This window comes from Atractosteus spatula, chromosome 1, assembly GCF_055471065.1.
Source record: "Atractosteus spatula isolate fAtrSpa1 chromosome 1, fAtrSpa1.hap1, whole genome shotgun sequence".
Lineage (NCBI taxonomy): Eukaryota > Metazoa > Chordata > Actinopteri > Semionotiformes > Lepisosteidae > Atractosteus > Atractosteus spatula.
In genome coordinates this window covers 21,354,299-21,381,174 of record NC_142706.1, presented here as the reverse complement: position 1 = coordinate 21,381,174, position 26,876 = coordinate 21,354,299, and the positions used below count along the sequence as shown (strand labels likewise).

Sequence of the window (26,876 nt, the reverse complement as noted above, 5' to 3'; positions counted from 1 at the left end):
GTACATGATATACAATCATTTTTAATTTTTTAATGTTTTCAGCTTTGCGAGCAATATAAAAACTATTACAGATAGTTTTGGCATACGTATTTTATATAAAGCGTAAATCTTTAGATAATCGTTTGAGTTGTCTTTAAAAATCAATATGCAGTTCACTCAGTTTATTTTCTGATTAAATAATATGCTGGACTAAAATTATGATTTCCAATCCCATGTTCCAACTACTTTGCAATTTTATGAAAGGGTGCATGCATCTTAATTTCTGTATTTATGTGTTCCTTCTCTCTTGAAATTCTTCATTTATTTGAATGTTATGTTATAAAAATTACACACATACACTTTCAGCTATAGTTGTTTAGACTTTGTATTCAACAAAATGGAAGTTACAAAGCAACACCACAGTATTGCTAATTGGTTATGAATCTGCATGCAGCTGTAGTCAGGGATCCTCATCCTCACAGCTGATGAAGGTTTGTCAAACTGGACATTTCCATTCCATTACACAGTGGATCATTTTTTTTTTATCCAGGGAATCCTTAATTATTGGCCTGGGATATTTAAGCAATTAAGAATCAATTCAGTATTTAATGTATTGGAAGGTTCAGAGTCCTAATGACAAAGAATGGAAGCCAAGGTTGACTGCCCCTTCTGTAGACTATATGCCCAGTCAGTTCTTCTGTAGTGGATAGATTGATTTTTTTCCTGGCCAGTATTTTACAGTTGAGAAGTATCTCTTTTATTAACTGGAAATAAACATTTAGGTAACCTTTTAGATTTGGGGTTGTGAATACTGTTTATAAAAAAATGTAAATTAATGAAGAATTGAATAAACAGATATACGTGATAGCCTCTCATATTGATTACTTCTATTCCCTGATCCTCACCATAGTTTTTACTTATACTGTACCCCTAACCTTAATTCTAACCCTAGAGTTAGGACAAATTAATATTTTTTTATAAATCCTGACATCATTAATATATCTTATATTACTGTTACAAACTGGTTGTGGTCATACATCTTATAGTTGTTGTAAAAATTAAATCCTGACGCCAAATTAAAAGATGCAATGCCACCTCTAGTCAGAGATGAAAACCAGTTAAGCATATCTCATTCTGGTTAGTGTAATGTAGTAGTGTAAACTTAAAATACAGATGAATATTTAGAACATTTAACAGTTAGTCAGTGCCTGAGACCAGGCCTTCTACAATCCAAAGATACCCTTCCTGAGGATACCCTTCCCCATCCCCTCAAAGACAGACCAACCTTAATGCTAATTACTGAGACTCACAGTAGGAGTTTAGAGAGCTAATGCTGGCTTCTATGTATTTCCTTAAAGATTTCCTTCCTAGATAGGCTGAGTGGTCTTTTCTCATTGGTAACTGTTCTTATTCTCTGATAAAATACCCTCTACAGGATTGTCTGCTCTCAAAACCTGAAGCAGAATTATGAGAACTGTTTCTCTAAACCAGATAATGCAACCCAGGAGATAAAAACCCTGCCTAGTGGGTACTGAAAGTAAATAAGTCTTTTCACCAATATAAAAACATAGCCCTTTGTCCCTAAATTCACTTCTGATCTTTTTAAGTGCTCTTGACTACTTATGCTTCAGTCCTCTAAGAGCAAACCAGGATTGCATGAGACTTGGTTGGTAGGAAGGAGGAACTCAAATCATAGTGTCTTTTGTCTTCAGCTGCGGAGGATGAGAGAGAGAGGGAGAGGGTTATGTCTTTCTTGAGCTGGCTGCTAGCACAATATTTTGTTACCATGTTTGGGCATCTTTCTCAGAGATCTCTTCCTGTTTGTAATTCCCACTTAAAAGAGATTCGGTATATGTGGCTTGGGATTGTTAGCATCAATTTTCTGTTCCCAATCCACTACATCTGACTTCTTAGGTCATTGCATGTTCCAGTTCTGCCTGGACTGGTATACCTGAATTGAATCCCTAAACTGCTTTACTTCTTTATTGTAGACAAAAGGGAAGTGTCAGAATTCATATTAGTTGTGATCGTGGCAAACACGCCAAACAGCACCCCAAACTGATCTGGGGCTCTCCAACATGCATAGCTCTCAATATAGGAGAGCCATTCAGGAAGTGGCCTGGTCAAGACATTAGTATGCTCTCCTTTCTTGACACATTTTTACTGGTACTGGTCTGTAATGGTCAAATGGCACAGCAAATTGTCTATGGTGTAATCCTTATTGGTATAATAAATATACCTCCCAGCACATGACTTACCCTTTCCTTAAAAAGTGCTTGACCTTAATTATTTTCAATCTCATTGCAAACAGGGAGTGTCATCACATGTGCTAAAACACTGTAACAGATTTTCGCCTTTACCTGAGTTCTGTCCAAAGTCCTAGCAGAATGTCTCTTTAATAATCCATGCATTTTGGTATAACCCTGGCACCACAAGTGATACCTTACGGATACTGTTTCCCATGACATTTCCCCAGGGTCTCCTGCCGTAGAACTTAAATGGAAACAGGTTTTATTCCTGAGGTGCATATTGAAAATGTGGCACAGACATACAGTATATGCATACTATCAGGTGATTGGGTCTCAGAACATCATCTGAGTTTTTTTCACCCACAATAAATTTGCAATGATTCACAATTTACCCAAAAATTATTCCTATATGCGTGGAATAGCTTCCTGGAAGTGATTAAAGTGGGCTTCAGATGATTCCTCAGAGCCTGGCTTGGGATCCTTGAGACCAACTATGGCAGCTTGTATGTCTTCTGCAGTAATACTTACATACCTTGCTAATACTGTATGAGTTTTTTTTTTATTTAATGTTTGCAAAGCACTAGCAAAAAATAACTTTGTAATAGTAAAACCTGTTTCAGGTCAATGCATTATATTATGATTCTCGGGGAAATGCCTAAAAACGTATGTCTTTTTCTTTTGTTGATTGTGAAAACCTGTTATCTTATTGCTATTTTTTTCATTATTTTCAGTCTCAGCTTTCTAGCATGAATTTGCAGCACCCTGGGACCCTTGTTTGTGATAAAAGAGACAGTGCTAATGGTTCCCTTGTGTTTCATTTGATTAATTCATTTCAATTCTCTCTCCATTTTAGAGCTTCATTTCTAGTTTTATGGATTTATACCAGATGGCCTGTTCCAAGATGGCCATGCTGGAGTCTGAAATCTCCTCGCACAAGAACCACATTGCTGCCCTGAAAGCTGAGCTGCAGCATGCCTGTCTACGGGAAAACCAAGACTTTCTTCCAGTAAGCATTCTACTCTCTAGCAAATACAAATTGAAGTATCTCTTTTTTTTCAGTTGTCAACAAGCGCATTGTAAAACTGTGGTTTTCATTTTAAAATAAGAATGTCAACTTTCTTACTACAGTCCAACTGGGTCTCTTGGTTCCATTTTGTTTGTTTAATCTTCCCTGATTAATTAGAAATGAAATGCCAGTTGTTTGTTTCTTGAAGTTCCTTAACTTACTCCAAAAATGTATTGTGTAAGATATGAGAATCTGGCAATGCAGTTGTCATCTGTGACAGAGTTATTTAAGGCAATAGACCTGTTTGTTTTAAAGAGGAATCTTAAAGAGAGGCAAGAAATGCAGTGCAAACTAAAATAAAATATCACATATCATATATTGAGTCCACAGTACAGTAACTGATTAAGAGCAAAACCCAATGTGCTAATGAAGTACAGCACAAGCACTATATAATTTACATCATTATATAGTGAAGATTTCTTTGTAGCGCTGGAATATGCGTTTGCATTTGTTTTACTGTGTTTGACTCCAAGTTTCTGTCAAAGAAAAATCTTCAAACAGAAAGGTTAGGTTACCAGGCAGTCCCCTGGACATACTTCTCACAACGTCTTGAAGTTACTATATTTTCTCCATCAGCAAATTTGATGTTCTGCTTATATCACTTAATTGCTGTTGTTCGTATACTTGAATCCAGTGGGAGAAGGAGTCAGGCTGGCTGTCCTTGGGGGAAATGAGTCTTTCGCAGTTAGAAGAATGTGATCTCAGAGAGGCAGCGTGCCACTTTGTTCACACATACTGTACCTTGCCGGATACAGCGTTTGACAGCAGCACAATCCCACTGGGACCTTAAGTGAGAAATGCAGTGTGGCTAATCCTGCTGCTGAGGTGCCCAAAAGTGACAGTAAGGGCTTGTGCTAATTGCTTTTTTTTATTGAAAGATATGGAAGGAGAAGGCTAGGAGCCACATCAGTTTAATTCACTGGCCTTCAATCCACCGGAGAGCCCCCAGGTTCAAATCTGACTCGTTGTGTCTGGTTTGTTTTGTTTTTTTTGTACTTTGATTATTCCCCACTTTCAATGACATCACGAACTAATGGTTGTATTAAGCCCCTTTTTTTGTTTATACTTTAGGCCATTTTTTTTCATTTTGAAGCCCATGATTTGGACATTACCAGTTCACCACTATAATTCCAGACTGACCTGAGGAAACTGGAGGCATGCATTAATGTTCTCTAGAATGTTCTTGCTGGGCCATTCACTGCCTTTTCAGCTACAGCAGCAGCCTCAGGACAATCCTGCTTGTAAGTGCCTGAAAGGATTTAAGGGATCACTATTGCACTCTGAAACTACAGCTCACCTATTGCCAATTTGGCGTATTCAGTATTTAGTGGGGCACAGCCCTGATAAGGGATAACCACTATCACAGCTGAGGAAAGATTTTTCCAAATTGTTTTATTGGGTACTAGGAATATAATAATAGATACCACAACCTGCATATCACACTCTCCATTTGTTTTTATTCCTTTTGTTGATTTTGCTAGAAATCATGGTAGAGAAGTGGTTGAAGTCTAACAATGCAAAAATATGCCCAGTTATTTACAGTATACCCTGAAAGGTTCTTTGGTTCTTACAGCAAAATCCAACACTGTGTTAGCTCATCGCTTCATCACAGTCGAGTAAATATTTTGTTATTCTTGAATTTCCCGCATGGGATTAATAAAGTACCTACCTACCTTATTCTTTAATTTTCAGCATTAATACTGAATTCCTCTCATTGTGTACTTGTGTACTTTTACTACTGTTGTCTGAGATTGAATAACTGAAATGTAATCCTACAAATAGTGGCAAACACGGCCCTTGATACATTAAGAAGTTACATTTATTGTTTTCTCTCTAGTTCAATACACGACCTTTAAGCCATATTGACAGGGTATTATAAAGCAACTTTTTGAACTCTGATTTGATGTCATGTACCATTCATTGGCTAGATCAAGGAGCTCAAGATCCAGGACTGTCTCCATGACACCTTGCACGAAAAAAAAAATGACGTGAACATTAGTCCTGCATCTTCATAGGGTCCTGCCAGGTGCTAGACTGCCAACTTGTATGTAACATGACAGTCCAGCCCACAGGGACTGAGGGTACTTCCAATGACTTTAGAATATAAAAGCTTTTATCTGTATTTCTGTGACACAGCGTCAGAAAAACAATCTCCTCTCCAGAGTGCTTTGTCTCGAAGAGACAGATTTCTTTGAATAAATCATTTTAATTCTAACAGTGGCAAATTACTTTTACCAGCCACATGTGCTTCTGGGGAGGTGGGTGAGAGAGTCTGCAATTATCAGCAATCAGTAAGGGTCGCCAACGTGCTTGGTTCCCATTGAATATGTAATTGTATTTGGGAAACGAGGTGGGACACTAGACCTTTTCATAGCTCTGAAGACTAAACTTTTCAGGCGCCTCAATGGACATGTGCTTAACATTTCTGAAGCCACCTGGTCTCACAGCGGGACTGGAAATTGAATTGTGCTGCTGAAGTGCATCCTGACACTTCATGAGTACTTCCCCTCGTTGTTTCTTGCTGCAGCTAATGAGCTATGAGCGAGCTTGATGAAGTTACATCTTCGCCCACCCCTGACGTCTTGTCCCTTGCGTGGGCGCAAACTGAGGCACTCCTGTGAACATGCAACACTAATGTGGCTACCCTGGGACTTTGTCTTATCTTTTTCTCGTTCATTTTTTTGCTATTTTTTTGCGTTCATATTTTTGGAAGTACAACACTTGCATAATAAGAACTTGTTATATTTAGCTCCACTGTCTGCAAAAAAAGATGGTTTTGAGGGGAAAACATACAAAACAATTGTCAAGATAACTAAGAAGGTGTCATGGAAATATTGAATGAGATCCATATTGGCACACACAGAAGAGCAAAACAGTAAAGAGCACACACAGCAATGCAGATGAGAAACATTGAGGTGGAAGGGTTTGAGTGATTGGAAGATAAGTATACATACTTGCTCAACAGTGAATGCTTAAGGGCATTACAGAATATTTGGATACAGTACATCCTTAGAAGTGAATGTTATTCTTCAGCTGGTTGCCATTGATTTTGTCCATCCATTAGCAGTATGGTTTCCATACATACTGTACTGTATGTTTGTAGGTTTAGTTCTTGTAATACAGTAATGCACTAGCCTTTAGGAGTAGAGCCTTTATTAAAGCATTGATGACCATTTTTGTTTTTGCATAGCCAAAGTAAGTCATGTATTATTATGAAATATAAATCATTCAGTGTCTTGAGATGTCCCTGGCAGGGAAGAACCACTTGACGTCAGGCCAGGAAGAGTGAACTCCTCTGGAAAGGATATAAAACACAGGCCTTATATCATATATAATGTCAAGACCTCTGACATTCCCTTGTAGCAAACCTAGTAGTTGCTGTTAAAATATTGAATAACCTCAGGGTAGGGAAGACTAAAGTGAAAAGAAAACTATTCAGGCTTAAAGAGCCATTTAGCTTAATGAACTGTGATTCACACCTGCTCAAGTGAAGAGGCTCTTTCTCATTTCAGATTTCTGTGGGCTGACGTGTGAACATTTAAGGAGTCTCCTTTGGTTTTCCTCTCCAGCAGCAAATGTTCCCCTAAAACCATGCGTGCTTGTGATATGATGTTTGTTTGCGGGCTATTTGCCTTTTCGAAGAAATCTGTCAAGCAGCTTGCAGCTTTTGGTTTGGTGGGGGGGGGGAGGGGAAGGGGAAGAAAAAAGTTGGAAGAGTTAGACACCAGTGGCTCATATCCAAGGTTAGTTAATAGCGTCTGACACACTCTGCAATCTGGAGGCTTAAATCAACATTGTTTTCACAGCTGTAATTAAGCCACCTAATCAGAAGCACATTTTGACGGGACAGTTTTCTAAAAAATTCAGACACAGCAAGTCCTTTTACTGGTGGTTTGTCGGCTAACGGGGATTTTGTGGGTGGGGGGGCCCAGAGTTGCTTAAACCAAGCTCGGAAGGTATCTGAGAACAGAGGGCCAGTAAGAGGCGCGACAGTCCTGAAAAGAAGCAGGCCTATGTGTTTGCGGTGTAGCTGAGAGCCTGGAGCAGCATCCCGCCCTGGTTAGGCCCTCTGCCGAGTCACCCAGTCTCAAATGGCAGCTGTACGCAGCGAGATGAGAAGGCCTGGGCCAAAGTCAACAGATGAGCTGGTCTAAACTGGCTTGCTGTGTGTTCTGATTGTAAATTGCACTGGTGATGATTAGAGAACTCCAGCACAGGATGTAGACTCTTAAAACTGTCCAGAGAAAATAATTTTCTACTATGTTCAGGAAACTTTTTTTCATCCTCCCCCCCCTCCTTTTTATAATTTAAACATTATGCTTGTGAAAGAGGTGGTGTGCAAATTGCTCTAAAGCCTTCAGAGTAATAGCCAGACAATGGCTTTTAGGTTATCTTTACACACGCGTAATGTATGTGCATACAAACATAACACAAATACAAATAATTACTCCCAAAGGATGAGGAGCAGCCTTCATGTACATATGATTGTGTTTGTTTAATAATTTAAGTAATAATGTTTATTTGTTGTAAAAAAGACTTTTAGACCCACCATTTAGATCTTTGAAAGGAAAGATTAATGAAGTTAACAGATTTAGTTATTTCATTTGTTTATATATTTGTTTCTTACTTGCCATGATGTCATTATCTAAGGAATCTCACACGGTACTCAAGCTTCATAGTTTTTTCAACTTTATGGCAAAACTATTTACTTTTTTCTGTTCAACTGCTGCTTTAACAGAGTGTCATATCTATCCCTTTAATGCATCCTGACATTGTAGTTATTACCAGCCATGTTAATGAATTACAGTAAAGCAGATCTTGACAGTGAGTGAAAGACTATGAAAAACACTTTTCATATTATAGCTGTTCTCATATTTTAGGGAACCTGATGCCATTTAAATTGACAATTTGACATTGGATGAATTGTTTACTGATAGATCTGAAAATAACAATGCAAGATTTATGGTTCTCATTGTGTATTTGTGTAGAGAAAATATAACTTTCTTTCAACAGGGGATGCTTCAAGAAATGGGCAACTGCAGTTGAGTGAGTATTGAAAAAGACATTTAGAAACATTTGATAGTGAACAAAGTGCTTAATTTAATAAACTGCCTTACATTTAAAGAAGTACATGTAAAGATTATACATTAATATACAGTGACATTCAAGAGGAAACCAACTTTTTGTAATGGAGACCCTGAGTATTTTCTTTTATTTGCTAAGTAGTAGCTGCATTGTGAATTATAATTACAGTAAATCTATTACTTTAAACCTAGATAGATAGTACTGGCATAATTATTTTAAGACTTTAGATCCTGTTTGGATTCCCCTACAAACTTATTATTCTGTTTTCTAGTTTAGATTGATAAACCAGACATTTTAGAGAGTACATTGGATCACAGAGATGCATACTTACTATCCAGCCTTATGAGTAACAAACATGTCTAACTTCTTCACTAAAGCAGTAGATATGGTTGAGATCCTTCCAAAAACCTCCATCAGATTTTTTTTCTGAATACAACTTTACATAATAACTATGCACATGTTCCCAATTCGCATTCTATATGTAGGGAAATGTGACTTCATGCTCTATTTAACTTTCACGACACGATAATGGTGAAGTAACATGATATTAGGTATCGGTTTATAACAAGGCCTCTTTTTTCTTAAAGGGGACATTTTAGTTCAACTTAAAGAGCATCAACATGGTCTCAGAAATGTGTATTTGATACGGAAACGTTAACTTGGTTTGCTAGATTGAAGGAGAAAACTTTAAAATCTCGAGCTTGAAAACATCTTATTTGGTGGAACTGAATGGCTATTTATGTGCTCACAAAGCCTGTGTCTCCCAGAACTCACCTCTTCTGTGAAGAAAATGTGTGCGTGCTTTTCTTTTCCTGTCCACAATTTGACTTTCTTCAGCACAAATGATATTTTTCTTGCTTTTTTCACTTTGATTATGTGAAAAAAGGACGTTTGTGTGACTTGACTGGAACAGCTTGTCACCGCTGCAAATTTGGCCAGATATCTGCTTCTTCCTCCCACTTTCACAGAACCGTTCAGCTTGATTCAATCAAAGGGGGAGGAAAATGGGCCAAAGACCAAAACAGGCAAGTCAGGGACAGACTCGACCCCGCAACTGTGGCAGCCCAGGAGGCAGACAACAAAGAGAGAGAAAGGGGGTGGAAAGTGGTTCACGAAGGCTGCAGGAGAGCAAAGACGATCTTAATATGTCCCTTAGGTAGCAGTGGGAGCACAGTCACACACAAGCTGGGCTTTGACATTAAGGAAAGTATTTCCTTCTGTGGTTAATCCCCTGCCGTGCAGTTCAAACTTTAGAACTAGCATTAAATTCCTGTTGACAAGCTCCAGGGGGAGACGGCTACACTTGCATCCAGCCCCCATGTCAGATTCGAGCTGTGCTTGCTATGCTTTCTTTCTCCCCCCCATATCTTTCAGGTGTTTACAAAATGGAAAAAGTACGTTTTCTGCTAGAGCCTCCAACATGTGGTTGGCAGAAACAAAACAAAAAAAGAGAATATCAAAATACAGTACAAGCCATTAGCTGACTGGGTCAACAAGGCAACATAAACAGAGAGCATTTGTCACAAATTAATATGCTATGTCTGAATTACTGTATATTGAAGAAAGGCCATTCTGCCTTAGCAAAATATATGCTTAGGCTTGTTATTATGATAGTAAATGTCAGCTTGATGGATGCAAATATAAAATATCACCCCACCACGCAGGGATGCATGTACTCAATAAACTACAAAGGGTGGGTCCCAGACAATTTTGACAAATCACATTATAAGACTCATTCGGCTACAGTGAAACAATGAGCCTGAATGCAGGCATAATGCTGTGATTTGTGACCATATGACCAGACATCACAAACTGTACAATTATCTAATTTGCTGTTTACATTACAGCTGCATTTTATATGTTACAGGCATTGACAGTGCATTGGATACATAGACCCTTTCATGGTCAGCCATAATAATGTACTGTATAACAGCTAGACAAAACAGCGCTGCGATACTGCTTTTAAAAAATGTGTTCACTTTTTCAAATAAATTAAATCCGATCTGTAGTTGGATATCAGTACAGAAAAACCCCAGATTCCATGTTGATTTCATGACCATTCTATTAAAGGAAAAACCATCTTTCAATGCTAAAAAATCAAAACGAAAAATGCTTGTTGGGGCTCTTAAATCTGAATCCTGGCACATTTATGTAGCATCTCACTTCTTCAGTGTTTTTATCCTTTTGAAAAAAGTCAGGAGGAAACTAAATATTGCGGTGCAATATTACCAAGATCTTTCCATATTACAGCTTATAACTGCAAGGTTCCAGGAAAGTATAGAATCAGGAATATTGAATTTGAAGCTAATACTGGAGCTTTCTAAATATGTTTAAGAAGCAGAGAAATCAACTATTTAATCATAATTATTTTTTCTCTCGCTTGTGTACTTGGTCTGCAAAATGCCGTTCTAATGACATAATCAGTAAGCTTCTTTTTGCAAATTAGTTACTTGATCTTCAGTTTGTAGTTCAACACCATAGTGTGAATTCTTAAGAAGGGAGAAAACGTAAACACACTGTGAAATTCAATTCTTCTTTGTGGCTGAGTATGGTATAAACATTTTAAATTAGCGAGTCCTAAGTTGTTTTTGAGCAGGGGGACACCAGATTTCAAACATATGGCTATTTTTTTTAAACCCCTGCTTCGTTGGGCATTACTCTGAAACACAGGGGTTTGTAGACTGCCACCCCTAGTGCAGGTTCTGTGTGAATGTAATGATTTTTCTGCCCAACTGTGGTCTGGGCAGGTTTCAAGCCGAGGTCTGGGAGGCAAACACTACTGATTTATGTGTGTTTCATTTGGAATATTTTTGGAATATCGGGGGGGGGGATTCAGAAAACCGTCTACAGTTACCCTAGGTCAGCATTATTTTACACAGAGGACATTGCTCTGTGACAAGAAGTATTAAAATCCATAGACTTGTCCTCATTTTTTAAATACAGTATGCATGTCCCTTTTTCCTCCCCGATCAAAACTAAATGGCTTTTGTTAATGAAGTGGATTAGTTCTTTTGTGTTGTCCTGTTATAGCTTCTGTATGCTGTACATGATCAATATCTCTCTAGCTGTCGTGATGTTCATGATTTTTATATGTTTCAGTAGTGACGCTCTTAAAACGTGTAATTTGAATGACATTTTTATACAAAAATTACACATAGACTATGCCATATTTCAGAAAAATAAAAGTACAATCACTTTGGAAATGTGTGGGACTTCTAAATAACTTTTAAAACCTAACTATAATTCATAGATTAAATACAGTGCAGTATGTCTTACTCGGGATCTTAACCTAAAATGGATTGCCATGCAAACCTGTTGCAAAGCTTTCTTTTAAGAATTAGAGTACAGTTTTGGATGCAGCTAAGGCTAGGCGAAAAACAGCTGAAGGTCAGCTATGCCCAGTTTGTCTAGTGTTACTGAAGGATAGTCATTGCTTTTCGAAAATTTTGAGTTGAAAAAAAAAAGTTTTCATGCAGTGGATGGGCTGTGATCTTTTAATATTCTTCTATGCTTGATATTGTTTTATAAGTATAATCAACACAGAATGTTTTAAATTATATTTACCTCTTGCTAATTTTATAGTGTGGGATTGAGTATGCAAGATTCAAATTTATGAATGTGGATTCATTGTCTCCTATTGTTTTATAAGACAGTTTATGTGGAAGTTTTCACCAGTTTTTCTGGTGTCCACAGATGTACGCTGGGCATCAGATCACTACAGATACCTCCCATTTTGTACTGTACTTCAGGAAGTCATGTTTTGTGACTGTGAAGTCCACGCTGAGAGGACTAATGTTTGTGAGTTGTAATGTGGCAACATTTTCATTTCTATATATTAGAAATTATCATGCCATTATCATTTCTATAAATCAACAACATTCCATTTTGTTGTTCCATTTATAGTTTTTAAATTAATGCTGGTATTCTGTGTTTGATTTTGTTTTGTACCTTTTATATGAGTGTAAGTGCTATAAGAAAGATCTCTGCTCCCCATAGTACATACAGTACATGTACAAACTCCATGCAGATAGCACCCCAGGAATTGAAGCCAATAACAATTATAGCACTGCCGACTTAAAATGTTTTATCCTGTTAAAAATAGTTATCCTTATTTTATTTTGATTCCCATTTTGATGGAACTGTATTTTTGTGTTATAGGGTAAATATGTCATTTCTTTATTTTCAAGAGCATGTCTAAAATGAAACAAACAGTGCTTGTCGTGTGAAATGCAATACAGACAGCAGAACTGGCTGAACACCACAGGATTTACTGCACAACAGCAGTCCCAGCAAGGTGACAGTGCATCAGAGCTGCATCTGTGCTCTGTCTAATGCCTTTGTTCTGGTGTTTGTCTTGTAAGGATGCATTTATTGGATGAGAGTGTTATTTTCAGAGAACAAGCACTTTATATTTTGTCTTTGCCTTGCATGCACTGCCTTGGTGATATCAATAATGAGCCACATATATTCACAATTTGTGATTTCAATTGGAAAAAAAATTCTAAACTGGAAAACCAAATGAGCCAAATTTTGAGAAGTTCTACTATAGGGATATAGCATTTCTGTTGAATTGCTCTTAAATTACAGGCCTCAAATTTAAGTTGTAAATTTTTACCAATTTTGTTCTTCTTTATTTTCGAAATTGTAATGTGGCATAGTTCCTGCCTCTCCAGTTGGATCTTATCCCAAATTGTATATTTTTTGTAAGGGGGTCTAGTGCTGACATGTAGGAGATTACAATTACAAGAGTGATTCATAGTTTATTTAAATGTTGTTATGGTTAGCATCAACCCCTGATGAAAGCAGGTTGCATAGAAAGGGAGGGGGAGGTAATGTACAAGCTTTTATTGATTTTTCTGTATTTGTTTTAAAATCATGCAGTTAAGTCATATCTGGCTTAAGCTGTTGGACAATAATGACCAAATTGTACCATTGGTAGAAAGCCAGCTGTTAAAGTACTTTGGACTCCTCGGGGTAGACGGTGTAGATTGGCACAGTTCCTCCTGAGGTAAACAATTAGGAGCAACAGTATAATATTGTAAGTGTACTGCATTGAGCCACCCAGCTCTGCACTGTTGACTTTGTTATATTCAGGGTCCAACCTAAGCCACACTTAATAGTAAGATCAAATCATATGGCATTTGAAGTCCATGATGCATAAATTAAGGGTAGTGAATTTTAACAGCATCCATCTTAAAGTAAGCTACTAGCTGCTTAAATAGATTTAATACAACACCAAATGACTAATTCCACTCTTAAATTCCAAATTAGCTAAGTAGTGTAGTTTCAGCATTCATTTATATGTTAATATCAGAACCAAAGTGTAGTTTGTAATTGATTTGGATGATGTTTGTAAGGCTGACTTTATCAATGCCTTTAAACATTTTGAATCTGTTATTCTTGTAGTGTTATTTGTTTGAGATTAAGAAGATCTAATTATTTTAGGATGTCAGGGTACTACTGAGAATGTATCTGGTTGCTTTTCTCTGGACTGATTCCACAGCAGGAATTTTCTGTAAATAAAAAGCTTTGCACTATAGTTTTAATATAAGATCTCTTGATCTCAACAATCTTTAAGTTTCTAAAATTAACGTGAAATTTAACTTTCTTAACATTGCCTTTTTATTGCTTCCTTTAGTTGTTTAGAACTTGAAAGTGATGAGCACATAAACACCATTGTCTTTGTCATTAGAAGCTTCTTCAGTCTTAGTGTTACATATCCCATCTTATAGTTAGAATGTATTTTTTCTATATGGTTGAAATAATTACTACTTCTCAGCATTACATGTCATCTGGCAGATCTCAATCTTTTATAATTTTGTAGCTTCTACAGTTTTTGCCCATCCTCCTGTTTTGGTTTAATCTGTGAGCTTATCCACTTTGCTAACTATGATCATATATGCTTGAGTGCTGATCTGCCTCAGTCAGTGTCCCCATGAATGGCAATGGTAGCAGGCCACAGGTGGTCCTGGCAGTTCCCTGTGTTTAGTGAGTGAGTTTGGGTTATGTCTTGTGCTGTTACTTTGTTATTAACTAGGATCTTGTGCAAATTTGCAGTATGATACGTATACTTTCAAATGGATAAAAGGTAAAAAGGGATCCAGTAAAGAGTAAAATAATTACACTATTTGGAATCTGCCTCTTTTTTATGAATTCAAATTATTTTGTCTTAGATTGTGCAGGGATTTTTAAACACAGGGAGTTTTTTGGTGGAGAAGGAACAATTGGAGTTTTCTGGTCTTTTTAGGATTCTGGCTGCAGTCTGCTTATGATATATGTATAGCTTATGGTATATAAAGTCAAAAAGCAATTTTATTTTATAGATGCCAAGAAATACTGTTGCCCTTTTTTCAAACAAAAGCTTGTCCAAAAAGTGTGAACATGCCAAATGTGCTTTGCACATTTTCATACATTATTATCAGTAATTCAGGTTTGCACTTTTAGCATTTGTGATTTGAGGTTGTGATTTAGCTTTCCGACTGAAATAATACACTACATATTCTTTGTTGCAAGGAGGTAGACTGCTGTAATGTCAGTAAAACATATCCATATGAAAAAGATCACATTATGCGTGAATAATTTCAGTATTTTGGTTATAACTTCTTTTAATTATTGTTATTTATATTATTAAATAATTATATATTAAATATTTAATATTTTCTGTATTTAGTTATACTGTAACATTCGACTAATATTTCAGTGATAATGCAGGATGAATCTGTTTGACACACTGCACTTGGGATTAGTGTTATGCAGTTTCTCTTGTACAGTGCCTTGGAAATGTATTCTAAGTCATGCACAGTTTTTACATTTTGTTACTGCAAAGCTTGCAGTCATGATACTTTGAAATAGCAATTAATGTGTGTTATGTACACAACCTACTCCACACATTCAAAGCACAAAATAAAAAAAATAAACATACAACTTGAAAGAAAAATGGAAAAGTCATGATTGCACAAATACTCAAAATCTTTGCAGTAGCAAACATAATTTAGGTGCACAAAATTGCCTTAGCGAGCCACAAGCCATTAGCTGAGGTTAGTGAGGAATAATACAGTAGTAGTTCTCATGGTTTCAGAATACAAAGCATCTGCGTCTGTGATATTCCTTGGTCAGGTAGTTATTTGATTTCTATAAAAGACTCAAACATGAAAACTAAGGAGCTTTCAAAGCTGAACTCCTTCAGAAGCACAGATCAGGAGAAGGGTGCAAAAACTATCAAAGTCTCTGACTATCCCTGTGTGAGCGCAGGCTATTCAATCATAAAGAAATGAAAGGCGCAACATAGCACGCAGACACTGTCTAAATCAGACAATCCCTCCAAACTGAAGAGTCAGCCAAGAAGCAAACTGGTAAGGGATGACACTGTGAGGCCAGAGATAACTCTGATGCACATTTTCAGACATTGACCTCTATACTGTAGCTCTCTCACTGCATAATGTCCAGGGTGCATCCCAAGACTAGCCTACGATAGGTTGGCAAAAAGAAAGCCGTTAAGAAAGCCAAAATATGTCATCTCAAAGTTGCATTGAGTTTGCAATTAAGCACCTACAAAAGTGATCCTAAGAAAAATGTGGTACAATTATTGCGACCAAATTGAAACTTTTTTATCTAAATCCCATGCATTACATTTGATGCACACTCAAGATAGCACATCCTATGCATGGTGGTGGCAATGTCATGTGATGGGAATGCTTCTCATCACTAGGGATTGGGAATCATGTTTGTGAAAATTAGCAAAGCACAGGCAAAAGCTTGAGAAAGGCTTGGTTGAATTTGTTAAAGACTTAAAACTGGGATAAAAGTTCACCTTTCTGCAGAACAGTGATCCAGAGCACAAAGCCAAAACTACTATAGAGATGCTTAAGAATAAAAAGTAAATGTCCTGACTTGAATTCTATTGAATAGATTCTATTGAATCTGTGGAAAGCCTTGAAAACTACTGTCCATAAGCAATTCCTACAGTAAGCAGCTTAAAAGAGCTTGAACAAAAATTGCACCCAGATGGTCTGAAAAGTTAAATACAAAACCAAAAAGACTGGATGTAATTGCTCTCAATGGTGCTCTGATATGCAAGCATCGTTTTGTAATTTCACAAAATGGGACACCTCAGGAAGGGTCAGAACACAATATCAGAAAAGGCAATCTTTACAAATTGATTAAAAGAGTCATGTGTGTTGTGCCCTGTCCTGACTTTTGTTGCATACATTTGGATTTATAAAATTGCTTTAACATACTGCATTTACAAGCAACTGGTGTCATTTTGTTACAATTCTACTTCTTTCTGTAAAAAGGAAGGCATATAAAATGCTGTAAATACTGTACGTTCTAGTTGATCATTTTTGTTTCTATTAATAATAAAGTTTTCAAAAACACGAGCTCAGATGAGATGTTAACACTTCTATCAGATGTAAAATTGTCTCTTATGCACAGTTTTGTAGTTTTTTAAAACTTTAAATATGCCAAGGCAATGCAGGTACACAAGAGAAAAATCAATATCTTTTTCAATTAACAGTTCAGGAATTTGGGTCAGGCTTGAAATGGAAATTATATCTGTATATCAGGCTTTTGCACTGGAGTTAAATCAGACCCTGCAATTGTAATAAAAGAATCTAACTTATCAGGAACTGCTTGTAATTGAAAGATGGCAACCAAGGTACTGTAAGGAAAAAGACTGTTTCTAAAAGCCCCCTTCCCTAATAAGAATAGTTTGGCAGTGCCTTGTGTAGGTCACAGCTTTGTCTGACTTACATTCTCAGAATTTCATGAGGGGGCCTTCATTTAACCAAAAGCACTTTTAATGCCACCTCTTATGTAATAAAGTTTCTGCATCTGTTGAGTGGTTAGTACCCTGGATCAATACTGCTTGAACATTTGGCTGCAGTTGTCTTTGAAAATTAAGAAGGGGGTAGATTTAACATCAATTCCCTCGTTGCGTGAAAGAGAATAATATTGTCTTTTGCATATGAATCAGAAATTCTTTGCTTTCTAGTTGAACATACATCTGTGAGTTAAATGCACATAATTCAAGCTGAATTTTTGTTTATAATGTATTTACTACATAGTGGCTATTTGACTAAAAAGTGAAGACTTTTCAGACCTAATGATTTAAACATAAAGAAAGGAGCATCTCCTTCACCTTATAATATACAAATCTCCCATTTATTGTAGAAAGAATATAAAACTGATATTTGGTCAGAGACCTTCATCAAACCATCAGATTCACAAACTAATTGCCTATGTACACCCACAAGACAAAATTTACTACGTAACCACTCATTGGTATTCTCAAAATATTTGGATTATCAACAATATTTATACCAGTCAAATTGCAATAAAAAGCATTTCTTTAGAACAAACTTCATGTAGCTTCATATACAAGTGTATGTCTATACAAGTGTATGTCTATAACAAAGAATTGTAAATATTACTATAAAATCTATTAAAACAGCTAAACATTTATAGAGTATTAAGAACTTTCCAAATTTAATAAGCAGAAATGATTGAAGAATTTAATTTAGAAATTGCTACAACAGCTAGAGTGCCTTGTAGTAGTATTCAGACTTTTCCACAGTTTGAACATTTTGTTGCTTTAACAGCTTACAGTCATTTTGATGTAGCAATAAATGTTTGTTATATATACACAACACAACTCCACACAAAGCAAGAAACAAAAAGAAAGATGCAAATAGATAATAAATAAGAAAGAAAAATGGAAAAGTCATGATAATTCTATCCGCAAGCAGTGAGATTGGCGAACACATTTAGCCATCCCCCTCGGACCACACCTACACCCTCTACCTCATTATGATTTCTTATTTATTGCACATCTCCAGTCATTGTTTACACGTCTGTATTGTTTACATTCAAACTGTCTACATGTTTACTTGTACATTGTCTACTGTTTGTTTGTATATTGTCTTGATGCACTGTTTGCACTTTGTGTTTTTACACTTGTTTTAACAATCGAGAGACTTTCTGTAAGTAAGAATTCCATTGTACCAGTACATGTACCGGTTACATATGGCAATAAAGTTCAAGTTCAAGTTCATAAGCGCATAAGAATTCAGTTCTTCACTAGCCATAAATTAACTAAACCATAACTAGCTTAACTGACCATAAGTATCCATAAATTAAAGTTCAGGTGGGTAGCTGCGTCAGCATGTGTAGGCTGCAAAGGAACAAGTAATAGGTTTATTCCATGCTGAAAAAAAGAAGAAAGAAAACACAACGTTTCGGCCGTGGAGCCTTCTTCACACCTGAAGAAGGCTCCATGGCCGAAATGTTGTGTTTTCTTTCTTCTTTTTTTTCAGCATGGAATAAACCTATAAATTAAAGTACCTAGAATTATAGTTACCTAGAATTCAAGTATGAATAAATTGTAGAATAAATGCATGCACCTCTGTAAACTCTTTCAGTCAGGTCCATTTCAAGTAAAGAATCAATCGTGAAGACTAAAGAGACTTCGAAACAGCTTAGGGATAAATGGGAAGGGAATAAAATAAATTAAAAGACACTAAATAGCCCTTTGAGCACAGTTAGGTGAATCATTAAGAAGTGGTAGGTGTGGCGTACTACTTAGATACTGCATAAATCAGGCCGTCCCTCCAAACCAAGCAGCCGCACAAGGAGAAAAATTGGTTCAGGATACGACTGTGAGGCCAACAATGACATGGAAAGAGTTCAGTAGCTAAGATGGAAGAAAATGTTCATGAGTCATGAATCATGAGGCCTGTATGACAGAGTGAAAAGAAGTAACCAAATTACTGAAAAAATAGATCTCAAATCCTGCATGGAGTTTGCTACAAAGCATTTAAGGGGCAAACATGTGGAAAAATGTATTTTATGGTCAGACATGTCAAAAGTAGCACTATTTGCTTTTAATGGAAAATGTTATATCTCATGCAAATAACTCAACTCATTGCTCACTCAACACCATCCCTACCGTCAAGCATGCTGGTGGAAGCATTACGTTATTGGACTGCTTCTCATTTGCAGGGGCTGAGATTCTTGTCAATATAGTGGAAAATGAATAGTAGCAATTGCTAGAAAAAAACTTTTTTTTTTCTCGATGCAATGGAGGGCAGCTCAGAAGCTCCTTTATTTTATGATAATATTTTATGATAACTACCTGGAAATAGTTGACTGAGGGTGAGACTCTTGCTAAAATTGCCACTTGACAGACCTTAAGGAAATGGACCTGCTAAAGATGTTTGTCTTATTGGCAATTTGCGCCTTGACTTCTTATGTTTTTTTTTGTAGGGAAAACCTGTTTCAATCTGCTTAAGATGAAAGTTTGCAAAACAATCTAAAGCACAAGGCCAATGCAACATTGAATTGGCTTAAGAACAAGAAAATAAATGATCTTGAAGGGCCCACCCAATATCCTGATTTTAATCCTATTGATAACCTGTGAAAACTACTGTTTATAAGTGTTCCCAAATGCAACTTGCTTCAGCAAATCAGCCAGAAAGAATTGGAAACTTTTGCTCGAAACCAGTAGTTACCCAAAACGAAATGTACAGTAGCTATAATTGCTACCACAGGTGGTTGCTCTAAATATTGAGTTAACAGGTCTGAATCCTTATCCAATCAACCTATTTCAAGAATTTTGTTTTCTTTTCATTTTTGTCATCATTTACTGTGACCCAGAGATGTTTTCAGATTTGAATAGAATATTAAGTTTAAAAAAATGTGTATGCATCATTCTATAATTTCACACAATGGAACATCATAGGAAGGACATTTGAATATTTTTGCAAGACATTGCATTTGTGATAGGTAGTAAGATATAGGCTATTTGTCATAAGATGACTTTAAATGAATGCCAACATTTGAGTATACTCTAATTTTTTTAATGTATGCAACTTTTTATTGTTTAATAAATTTATGTTAGATCTTTTCTGCTAGTTTTAATGTTTAGCTTTTAGAGATTTGTTTAATAGGATTGTACATGTTTAATAGGATTGTACATTTTACATGTAATTGAAATTATCTCTTGTTTTGTAGTGATTCTTTATGTCCAAAACTTGTATTTGGTGTAGGAGATTGATTTTTTTTTATTACTGATTGATCAGTTAGAAGTATTATAGCTAATTTACAGTACTTACACTGAGAATATGGATTAGCAATCACTTAGTACCACCTGTCCTTAGTAAGTATAGATCAGCAGTTAATTTGTCATTTCAGTGCTCTGAAGAAGGTCTATCATCTTTTTATTTCACCACAGTTATTTGGCACTTTTACCTGTAGAAAAAGTCAAAGTGTGCTGATATTTTGATTTTACTAACTGACTTAACTTCTAGAAACCAAAACAGTTTTTGTCCAACTGTAAACAAAAGATTTACTCATAGAATCTGAGTTTTATCCAGTTATTATTTGGAGACAGGAAATGTACAGTTATTGCATTAAATTAGCATTTTTTGCATTGGGAACCAAAACATTTAATGTTATATGATTATGTCATTCATTTAAATTTAAAATGCATCCATCCACAATGTCAGCTTTTGTCAGTTGATATGAGGTACAGCTATTACTTCCTCTATGTTCAGTGTTTTATTAAGGCTGTGATTGGGTCATATAGTTGCCCAAACTTGGATCATTTCAACATATCCTAATAGAACAAGACAGGAAAATGTAGTTTGTGTAATATCATGTCTGCCAGTTGGTGCTTAGTTTTAATAGTTCTCTGAGTTGCAGTTGTTTCCCTGGTCTTGAACAAGGTGCTTGCCAGTGAGAATGAACAAGGTGCTTGCCAGTGAGAATGACATTTGAAATCACAGTTTGATAGATTGCTTTACGCAATAGGTCCTGTTAGGCTCCATGCTTTAAAGTATCTTTTGGCATGGAAAAGGAAAAGCAAGGAAAAAAGAGATTCACTTTGGGCACTGATCCGTTGTGAAGCGCTCCAGGAACTTCTTCCCAGATTGATAAGGCTGCAGTGTTAGGGGTCTATGTTCTTGTCACCTTGTTTTTATAATTTTATTTTTAATGCAACAGATAGTATTTCATCAAGACAGGCAGACAGCTAGATAAATGCAGATATGCACACACATGCATTTGATAGGCGATAGGTCTCTGTATGTTGAAGCCAAATCAAAGTTTTCTCTTTGCCCAGTTCCCCACTTCACAGCTCTCTCTGTCACAATCTAATAAATGGACAGACGCTGCCATGGAAAGGATCCATAGGTCTGGGGAAGCACAAAGGCAGAAAGCAAAGGTAGTTAAGCTGCTTGCTGTGCGTGAGTAGTCAGAGGGCAGGCAGACACTGTGCACCTTGACCACCTATTATGAAGCTCTTTGCTGTGATGTCAAGTGAAAGCAAGTTAATTGGGTGAAGCTGTAGAGCATGTTAGGGCCATGGTAGAAGGTTGCTGTCTTTGACAGTTGAATGTCAGCAAGACCCAGTGAAGTGTGGCTGAGAGACAGAGGCCTGTCACAAAGTTCGTGTGGACTACAGCGTCGTTAGAGAGCTGCGTTTGCAGAGGCTGAGTTTCACTCCTAGAAAATACATTTCACACTGTATGCATCAACCCCTTTTCTCTCTTTCAGCATTAACCTTTCACTACTACCCCTCCCTCTTGTTCCTCTGCATTTCTATAATGAGATTCTAATACATAATAAGCAGAGATACTAAGCATGATCTTAACTTGATCTTAAGTTAACACTGAAAGGTGGTGGTTGCTCTTCTTTTTGAGTTGTACTTTCATTGTATTTTTACACATAATAATCTTTTATCTCAGATCTTAACCACCTGTGTATTTGTATAAAATACACATAAATTTGCCACAATAAATCTGTCTTTTTAAAAATGTTAAAACATTCTGTCAATTTTGAATTTCATAGATAAAAATACATTTGCTTGAATATATTTTACTGTCTTGTTTTAATTACACAAAGAACAGTTAAAATTGTGCGATGATGTTTACTAGATGTTTTTTTTCTTCTGCTTGGTATAAAAATTAGACGACTTTAATGAGCATTGCCCATAATAAACCTTTCAGAACTGCGTTTTGTTGTGCTAAATAAATCATTAATTCTTAAAAAAGCAGCATGGTAAAGAAGGGATATTTATTTTCCCCTGATCTAGCCTCTAATCTCCAGCACAGTGTTTGATGGGAACAAGAAAAATCTATTTACATTTCAGTTTACTCTGCAAAAAAGTTGAACTCCTATGCTCGTAAAGTACTGTATAGTAACAGTGCACTGATTGATAGTGAGCTGGACTTCTATGCTATTCTCATGTTCTATACTAAACCTAGTGGTGATGCTGTCAAATTAAATTTATGCTGCAAAAAAAATTTACTCTTGCCGTGCCATGTGATTGTAAACCAGTTTACATTAACAACACATAAAGAAATGTAAAGTAAATGTAATAAGCAGCAGTACCCAGTCCTTACTTGGCAGCTCATGTTTGAAAAAAGCCATTACCCCAGAAGTTTTGAACCTGTAATGACTTTGATAATCTACCACTTGACCACACTGTTAAGTCTGATTCTAGGTAATAACAAATATGGATTTTGTTTATTTGAAAACTGAATGTGACCAGTGGTACAGGAAAAGTCCTTTGCATTAGAAAAATATGTATTCTAACAGTGGCATGCTCAGATACATGGAAACAGTTTCAATAAAAAAACTCTCAAATCTAGAACTGGGAACTGGGAACTGTGAACTGGGAAAATACACTGCAGTATACTACTGTATTTATGGTATGTAGAGGTCTATTAAAGACAACAAGCCCATTTATATTTTAGGAGCTAACTGAATAGATAGTCCAAAGATTGCAAAGTTAACTTTATTAAAGACAGACTTGCTTTATGTAGAGGTATTTGACAGTATTGAAAGATACCGCATAGAGTATTGGACAAAGCAACACCTAAAATCCAAACAGCAGCATATTGAATACAGCCGTCAAGTCATCAAGTATCATATGTAACTGTGTAAGCCTGACAGCAGTGCCTCACACAGCTCTCAAACCTCTATATACTGTATGATCTACTTTCCATTCATCTACACTAATGCATTGGTTATCTACTGTTAGTTCCATAGTGGATTGGCTTGTGGTTCCAGGTGTCTTCCCATCTTATTTATTAGGTCCTAAGTTGTGATTTTGTCTGGAAGCTGTTCTGGCCAGATCAAGTCAAGGTACTCTGTTTGTCCAGTGTTGAATGAAGATGATATTACATAATAATGGCACTGTTAATGTGAGGTGAATACACAATTGTTGATATTGTGTTAATTATTATTTATCTGTGATTGTGCTCTGCACAATGAAAGGTCCTGCCTTCAGTTTGCTTGACACATCCTCCCTCACAATTATACCACTAGTAATGTAGACCAATCTGTCCCTAGTACCTTGGTATCAGTAAACCTCCAATATCAGCAAGTCCATAGCACTGTGCAACCATCTTCATCTTGCAGATTAAATCATACTTAATTTGTGAGTAAATCCACTACTCACTTATGCAGGGTGAAACCTTAATGAAGTCTTCTGGCTCTGACATCCTATATATGGAGACAGTTATTTGTTAAAACAAGTGGATATCTCTAGACTTATTTGAGCTGTGTTCTAGTTATGTAAAAATCATAGTTTCTTAACATTTATCACACTCGCTGGTATTCTTTCACAAACGGTCCGTGGCCTTTCAGTCATACTATTCATCCATACATTTTCCACCTGCTTTTTCCAATTCTTGTTTTAGGGGAGCTGGTGTCTGTACCGACAAGCAACAGGCGCATGGCAGGATACACCCTGGTTGGGTTACAAGTCCATCACAGGGCAGAAACACAAACACACACACTCACACCAGGGCCAGTTATTATTTAACCTACCAGTATGCTTTTTTTGCATCTGGAGGAATCCCACACAAATGTGGGGAGTACATGCAAACTGGTACAAGCATACAAACACAGATAGCACCTCTGGTTCAGAATTGAACTCGGGACCTTAGTGCTGCAAGATAGCAATGCTAACCACTGCGCCATCATGCTGCCCTCATTTACACTGACAGTATATTTTTCATGTGTTCAGATGTGATTTCTGGGTCTGTACCTGTGCAGTACAGCATTTTAGCACATTTAGCTCAACACTAGGATATTTTGATTCATCACATTGTAACATATACAGTACTGTCCATTTTCCATGCATAACAAATTTTCCCCAAACACTCATATGCTGATGTTTTATAGCCTTAGATCCCTAAGACACCATTCTGATTTTTTTTTGTGAAAGACCCTCAGGGCAGACGTATGGCCTACTAAGACTGTGCTGAGCAACAGATTTTGTTTTTCCAGTTCATGTTAATGCAAGTTATGAAAATTGTTATTTGTGTGTCATATATCATTTATCAGAGCAACCCAATTTTAAGATATCTAAATTACTGTGAAAAGAATATAATGACTGTTTTCTCAATGTAGTTTAAACCTATGCTGTTTCAAACTGCTGACCAGGTCATGGGCAACAAAGGATGGCAAGTAGATGTGTTGATAAGTCATGCATAGAAGTATAAATGTTCCCTTATCTCTATAAATATTAATGATACTTCTGGAATGTCTCATCCATTTGGAAACGCTGCCCATCTTTTTACTAGAACCGATAACATCTTAATTCCAAAGAAAGCTAGGATGTTGTACCACCTGGAGCAGATAGTCTACTTTTGATCCCAGATCTCGACCATGATATCACAATTTTTAGACGCATTCACAGTTTTGAAATCCAGTTTTAAGCCAAAAATAATATTTATCTTGTTATTGTAAACTAGCTGTGTTTGTATACGTATTTATTGTAGCAGCACGTCTCTTATACAGTGTGCTTTAGCATTTTAAGCCTCTAGAGTTCCAGTGCAAACAAATGAAAATGGTTTTGTTCTTCCTCGCGTCAAAGCAAAACATAAGCTGGGTGCATGGAGAAATACCAATGGCTCTCAGGGTGTTCAAGTAATTTTTCAATAAAGTTTCTAGTACACTGTGTTGCTCTTGTATCAAAGTTAGAAATCATACTGTCACAAGTCATACAAAATAAAGTCTTGAAAAATTAGCATTGGCCCGCTTCACATTCCAAGCTGCTTTTAAAACCTTGTGGGGTCTTAATATACCTAAGCACTAGCAAAAATACTTCCAAAACTGACATACAGTACTGTATAAAAAAGTCTGTGAACAAGCTTTACTGAAATCCCATACCACAGCAGATTAATATCAACTCACCCCTCCTTACATATGAGGAGCAAAGAGTTAGCAAACCCTACTAGTAATAATTTATTGGGTTTCTCATTTTAAGGTTTATTTTCTAGGGGAATACAATGCACTCGTCTTTGTCAAGTTTGCTATAACCATTTCTCCATCCTATTTCAGATGTCTGCGACCACTGTGGGCAGCTCTCTGTCCCCACACCTGGCTGTCCCACCCGAGAAGCTTCAGGAGCTGGAGTTCTCAGCACTTCAGCCTGAAGCAGACACATCACACAGTCTGCTGAGAGAGAATTCAGGGAACAGCAGGGCACGCTACCACAACTCTTCTTCTGGCCCCCTGAGGTCATCGAAAGGTGTAAAACAGCCTGTAAGAAATGGTTCCCAGTCATCCACCTCTGGAGCTCGCTTAAAATAAAATAAAAAAATAGATTACATCAACTACAAAAAACTATGTAATACTTTTCAATTAAATGTCTGCTGCAATAATCTGTAGTTTTAATGACCCTTATTTCTCAATCTCAGGCAGTCCTAATGAATCACACAAATTGCTTTTTTTTCCTAAGTTTGACAAGAATTCTAAGATAAGAAATGTCTTTGTGGTTTGAAAAAAAAAACATTTATTTGTATATGGTGCTTATTATGCATTTCTTCCCCCTCCCAATTGTTTAAAAAGTGACACATTTTAGGTAATTTTCCACCGACCTTAAAAAAATCAATAAGCCATTTTAGTCTCTATCTATCAAAGTTGTTTCATACTTGTCTGTTTTAAAGCGGGAATACGGCACTTTAATAGGATCGCGCAAGCTATTTGAAATGTATGCCAATGATTCCTGTCATTTCATGGCAGCCCTGCCATGGTTCACTGAGCGCCCACTTCTCTCTTGTCAGCTCGACTGAAGACAAGCATTTAGTTGCAAACTTTGAACAGGTTGTGCAAAACAGAAATGATGTGACTGCTACCCCTTCTGCACCGTAATGTCACTCTTGGTCAAAGTGAGAAGGTCGGGCTGCTTCTCATGGCACTACACCAGAAACACAATCCAATTTGAGTGGGTTAATCGCCAGTCCACTGTACAGTCAAAATTCTTTGTTCTGTAAAAGACGCAATCTTGTATGCACCTTTTGAGGTAGACGACATTAATTGAAAAGATGATATTCGAGAGTTAAGAAAAAAATCCTCTCCAGCCAAGCAAAGCATCTAATTCTTGTAGCAGCACAATGACTAGATTTATTTTTTACGTTGTTATAAACATTTGAACTAATCCACCCCTACTCACAATTTCATGCTCTCGTATGTAAGAGTTCTTGTGG

The 26,876-nt window shown here is 36.7% G+C and overlaps 1 protein-coding gene across 1 annotated transcript in view; it reads left to right on the top strand.

The window, feature by feature from the left end:
- The window catches only part of ccdc171 (coiled-coil domain containing 171), a 151,870-nt gene extending 125,819 nt beyond the window's left edge, over positions 1 to 26,051 (top strand). The window contains exons 24-25 of the mRNA XM_088913737.1: positions 3,082 to 3,234; positions 25,729 to 26,051. Of these exons, the coding sequence (XP_088769863.1) occupies positions 3,082 to 3,234; positions 25,729 to 25,980 (405 nt within the window). The 3' untranslated portion in view covers positions 25,981 to 26,051. The remainder of the gene's footprint in view (positions 1 to 3,081; positions 3,235 to 25,728) is intronic.
- The last annotated feature ends 825 nt before the right edge of the window (positions 26,052 to 26,876 follow it).